This window comes from Fukomys damarensis, unplaced genomic scaffold (assembly GCF_012274545.1).
Source record: "Fukomys damarensis isolate Sample0158 unplaced genomic scaffold, DMR_v1.0_HiC HiC_scaffold_35, whole genome shotgun sequence".
In the NCBI taxonomy this organism is placed as follows: domain Eukaryota; kingdom Metazoa; phylum Chordata; class Mammalia; order Rodentia; family Bathyergidae; genus Fukomys; species Fukomys damarensis.
The window spans coordinates 15,943,882-15,949,953 of NW_022900947.1; the positions used below are offsets into that span (position 1 = coordinate 15,943,882).

General features: G+C 36.5%; 1 protein-coding gene across 1 annotated transcript in view; it reads right to left on the minus strand.

Moving 5' to 3' along the window:
- The window catches only part of Adgra3 (adhesion G protein-coupled receptor A3), a 104,131-nt gene that overhangs the window by 75,196 nt on the left and 22,863 nt on the right, over positions 1-6,072 (minus strand). The window contains exon 8 of the mRNA XM_019205442.2: positions 1,911-1,982. Within this exon, the coding sequence (XP_019060987.1) occupies positions 1,911-1,982 (72 nt within the window). The remainder of the gene's footprint in view (positions 1-1,910; positions 1,983-6,072) is intronic.

Below are 6,072 nucleotides of genomic sequence, written 5' to 3' on the forward strand. Positions count from 1 at the left end.
TGTGTGTGTGTGTGTGTGTGTGTGTGTGTGTGTGTCTCTTACCACAAAAGACAGTGGTGCTATTTGGATATCTGGGTATAAACAGACCACTAGCTAAAATATACACTGCATCTTAATATCACCCTACTGCAGTGTAACGTGTTTCCACCATCCACAGAAATTTATTATCAGCGAAACAGTCAAATACAAAGGAAATTTAAAAACCAAATTTAAGAAGAGTAGTAATTTACACCACAGCACAGAACATTAGCCATGCTGGTTACATTTTCATGTGGGTACATAAGCAATCACATCAAGCCTACACATCAAGAATGAAGTGTGTTTTTAAAACCAACAGATGCTATCTATAAACTCAGAGGGCTCAGCACTCTTTCTTCCTCTTGATAAAGGATGATCACAGATTTCCTCAGTACCACCTGAGCACCTACTAAGTGTATGATGGGATATTTGTGAATCACAATCACCTTTCTCTGTAAGAACAGAGCACACATGATGGCAACCAACTGCTTCCCACACTTTAAGGGCCCAGAGGAGCACGCTTCAGGAGAGTCCTCCCCGATCCTACAATGCTGAGGGAGATGTGTCAGTCATCTCTCCAGCCTCCTTAGCACACTGGCTCCAGCCTCTGCTGGCAGCAGAGTGACTTCTGGGCCACAGGAACAACCACCATTAAGGCTGACCGTGAGGAAATCCCTTTCACCAAATCCCAGGCACATCTTGACTCAATCAAATTGATTCAAATGCCCATTCCTGAAACAGCAGCCACAGAATGTGTATAAAGGTCTATTCTTAGCATAGCCAGGCCTGGAGTGGAGGGTGTGGCCAGCATCCTCTGATGCTCATGGATTGTGTGGAGTATGACAGGAATACTGGAATAAAAAGAGAGACAAACATTCTCATATTTAGTGCCAGTGTGCCAAGAATGCTTCTGTGTATTTATGTATGTGCTTACACAGCACAAAAGAAACCTACCCAAATTAAGTCCTGGGAGTTGAACTGCCAAAGCCACAAGGTGAAATGCTCAAGGAAAAGCATGTAGAGAAATAGACAAAGTGAACCAGGGCAAAGAGAATTGGAAAAAGTGAGGAAAGTTTGTTACTTCCCAGAAATAAAGATGTTCAATGTGACTCTCATGTATTTTGAAATCTGAAACAGGATCCTGAAAAAGTATTCAGAATACAAGCAAATTTACCATCCTTTCCTAAAATTTACCAACACAAAAAACAAGTCCACTTATAACCCATCAGATCATAAGCAAAACTAACTTTCTAAGCAAAAAGGTATTATACTAAAATATCTGAATAAAATCAGTTTACCAAAAAGTTTTCCCCTTGATATGCTTTTTTAAAAGTTCTACTTATAAAACATACATATAATACATGATATACATTATTGAAACATACATATATGCTTTAAGCAAGTGGCTAGCAAACTTCATCAGGGGTGTAAAGTTGTATTAGAGACATCCACCTTAATTTATATACTACAGCACTGTCTCACACAGTACCTTTGTAGCACTGACTTATCTACAGTTGACTGCTCTCACACTCTGATGACACAGGTGAGTCAACTTGTGTTTATAAAGCCTACATCTGCTGAGTAACTGGCCCTTGCCAGAAAGTTTGCCAACCTCTGATTTAAGCAATTATTTGCTTTTTAAGATTCAATTCCTGAATAATAAAATACTGGGAAAATTTATTCGTTATTGAATAGTTGGGATTTTAGTAAAGGTTTACAATGCAAATATGCTGTACTTAATACATGTCACAAATATATTAATAAAATTTAAAAAACAATTAGCTCTTGATTCAAAAGAATCAGAAAAACTAACCTCCTCCATGCAAAAAAGAAAGGAAGAAAGAAAAAAATGCATTAAATATAATAAGAAATAATAGTAAAATAATACTCACAATCTTTCAAGAAGACTTAACCCAGAAAATGAGCCATTCTTCAGCTCGGATATTTTATTGTTACTCAGAATCCTAAAAAAATGACAGGAAAATAAGTATGTAAGTTGTCTAGTACACATTATCAATATCAACGTATTTTTGCACAGTTTAAATCTATGAGGAATTATCAGAAATATCAGAATTATTACCCAGAATTTTTGAGATGGCTGAGAAAGAGGCTTCTTTCCCAGAATAACTCAAACATCTTAACTTAAATCACTCTCATCATACTTAACCAAAACCTCAAAGATAAAAAGGAGAAAGTCAGCATGTAATTGCTCTAAGTTCAACAGACTTATGTAAGTTGAACACATTTTAAAACTGAAAACTTACTAGAAAAGTCTTAATAAGTGTTCCATGAAATACTGACTTTGCAAAGAAAAGTATTTTCTCATTATCATTTCAATAAGGCTGAATATACTTGTGATTTAGTAATGTGCAGACCTACGTCCATTTGAGTCAAAATGTGGTTTTCTTCAGCACTCAGAAAATCTGATTGCTGAAAAGAACTGAAAACAAAAACTCATGTTTAAAAGACAGGAGCCTCTGGCCCTGGCAGGACTTTGCTGAGAAAAGACTGTGTACATAATCTTGCTTTCTCTCTAAGCTGTGGAACATTATGCAGCTTCTGCTGCCTAAATAGCTAATAGAGAGTCCACGTATAATATGTAAATGGCCAAAGGTGAATGAAAATGCTGAAAGAGTGGGGATAGCCAGGCAAGGAAAATGGCAAAGACAGCCCAGATTTTACCCAAAAATGGGAGAGCCAGAATTTGAACCCAAGCAATTTCTACCTCAAATGTACTGATCTCCAAAGTGCACCCATGCTGGTAACAAGGCACACCCTGGCATAGGAGGCAACACACTCTTTGTCGTCATGTGACTTTTAGGAGCAGCTTTCACAAGGGACTCAACACAGCAATTCTGTGTATATGCAACAGCAAACGGTACACTCTGGGACTTGGATTCCAGATATTCATTTTTATTTTGTCTTTTAAAAAGACTCCAATTTACTTTTATTTTAAAAATAATTTAAAATAGCCAGCTAACACTAGATTTTCCTTTGATATAAGCAAGATTAAAAAAAAACTACTTGTCAGGAGACTAATATATCAGAGTCTGGGGTAGGATATGTGTGTGTGTGATGAATTCCTAAAGTCAACCTCGTCTGAGTTGGACGCCAGTTTTATCACGTGTGAATTACACTGATGGTAGGCAAATCATGTCAGCTTTGTGTAACAGTTCCCTCAGTCACTAAATGGCAAAGTATGTTACTACATAGTGTCCCCACAGCTGTTACTGAAACAAGGACAAGGCTTCAATCCTTGGAACAAGAAAATATGGTTTCAGAAACATTAAAATTAAAATTAAACAGCAATAATTCTGATTGAAATCCTAACAGGATATTTCACAGAACTAGAGAAAACAATCTAAAAATTCATTTGGAACCAGAAGAGACCTAGAATAGCAAAAGCAATTCTAGGCAACAGGGACATGATAAGAGGTATCACAATCTCCGATTTGAAACTATACTACAAAGCCACTGTTATTAAAAACAGCATGGCACTGGCAAAGAAACAGACCCAAGATTAAGTGGAATAGATTAGAAGATACAGAAGCAACTCCAGACATACTCAGCTACTTCATCTTTGACAAATGAGCCAACCATCCTCACTGGAGGAAAGATAGCATCTTTAATAAATGGTGTTGGAAAAACTGGATTTCAAACTGTCAAAGATTAAAACTAGACCCATATCTTTCACCACGTATTAAACTAAAATCGAAGTGGATTTAAGAGCTAAATATTAAAACAGAAACACTAAACTTGCTGTAAGGTAAGTTAGGTAGAATTCTCAAAGACATTGGCATAAGGCAAGACTTTATGAACAAAACCTCAGTAGCAGAGGAACTAGCAGAAAGAATCAATAACTGGGATCTCATTAAAAATCTTCTGCACTGCAAGAGAAACCACCAACAGAGCTAAGAGACAACCTACAATGTGGGAAAAGATTTTTATCAGCTGTTCCTCAAAGGTCTACTATCCAGAATATATAAAGAACTTTTTTAAAAGATCAGACCTCCCAAACATAAAGATCCAATTCAAAAACTGGCATCTGAAATGAACAGACATTTCTCAAAGAAGTAAAGTAGCAAATAAACACATGGAAAAATTTTCAACATCACTGGTCATTCGAGAAATACAAATGAAAACTACACTGAGATTCTGCCTCACCCCAGAAAGAATGGTTGCTATCAAGAAATCAACCAATAACAAATGCTGAGGGGCTATGGGGAAAAAAGAACACTGCTTCACAGCTGGTGGGAGTGCAGACTGGTGCAACCACTGTGGAAATCAGTATGGAGATACCTCAAAGAACCAGGATCAGAAGTCCCATTTGACCCAGCTATTCCCCTGCTGGGAGTCTTCCCAAAATAATTAAAAGCATCATACCATAGTGACATATGCGCATCCATGTTTATAGCGGCACAATTTGTAATAGCTAAAACTTGGAAACAGCCCAATTGCCCATCAACTGGAGACTGGATAAAGAAGATGTGGCTTTTTTTTTTTTAATAAAATGGAGTACTACACAGTCATAAAGAACAAGAAACTAAAGACATTTATAGCTAAGTAGATACACCTTGAGGCCATACTCTTAAGTAAAATACATAGGACACACATATAAATACCGAATAGTTTATCTGGTGTGAAAAACTACAAGGGTGCATAAGGATCAAAACGCATAATTGATAATGTGAAATAGGAAGAAAAGGTCTAAAGGAGTAGAAATGGGAGGGGTAGAGGAAAGGAAAGAAGGGAAAATTAAAAAAAATATGAGGAAAAAATGGAAACAAAGTAATTGTAAATAGGGAGAGGTGAAGGGAGAGCTGGGGAATGGGGGAAAAATAAGAACCAAGATAGATCATGTAAAGGTACAAGATCCCAATGATGAATGTAACTGTATGGTGTACCTAAAATGTGCCAATAATCTTAATGGAAAAGAAATACAACTGCATTTTCTCCAATCAAAGCCACAAAAGATAAGGTAGTTGGCATGGGCAAAAGCAAACTGGGACTTGCACGTGGTCACCACAGGTCACCTGCTTTGATGCAGGTTTCTCCAGCACTTGGCAGTGCATACACACACTTGGGCCTACGACCCTCGCTATCCCTTGCACACACAGATCCTAAGCCAGCAAACACCAAATCTATCAAAAAGGACATCCAAGTACTTTATTTCAGTAGGATTTATAAGACAGTATAAACCACTGAAAGAGGTCAGAAATCAAGAGTAGTTAAATCACAGCACAGCCAAACAACAAAATTTTACACATTCGTTACAAATGAGTCTTTCAAAGGAAATCTGAGGAAGAAGAAAATGCTTATCATCAATTACAACAAACAGCACAATTGATAACCACCATTTGAAAATGATCTATACAAAGATGAGAGGGGTGGTGAGAGGGGAAACAGATCAAAATGATCACTATACCACAGAGGAGGTATTTATGAATTTCTCTTTTATTCCTTATAATTTTCCGATGACTTTTGAAATACCTGGAATAAGACTCAGCATCAAAATGTCCTAACGACAGATAAAAGAATCTTAATAACCAAATGTTGCTTAAAGTTTAATTAATTTTGCATTATATTACATGTTAGAAATAAAAACTGAAGGAAGGATTAGTTTGTACTTTGCAGTTAAATACTTATTTTACTATTTTTAAATGTTTGTACAGTGCCTGATGCTAGCAACTTAATTGGCACCAAAAGAAGTACCAAGAGCAATCAGGTTCACATTCACAGCCTGGGTTGTTTAATCGAGGACCTGCCAGGATAAATGTCTCTCTGTCTGTCACTTCACTTTTCTAGGCAGACTTTAACTTCATCTTTAAGATAAAATGAAATTAGAGTGATTACCAAGATCCTTTCCAACTTTTAATTTTCTGCTTATTCATATTTAATGAGCAAAGTTGTACAGTGCATGAGAATTTATAACCAATAAACCAAAAACAAGGGAAGAAAAGAAAAACACAAATTTCCAGCTTGGTGGCATTAGGACCCCATTTCTTTCCTTCTCTTTCTTCTTCTTCTTTTTTTTTTTTTTTTTTTTTTTTTTTT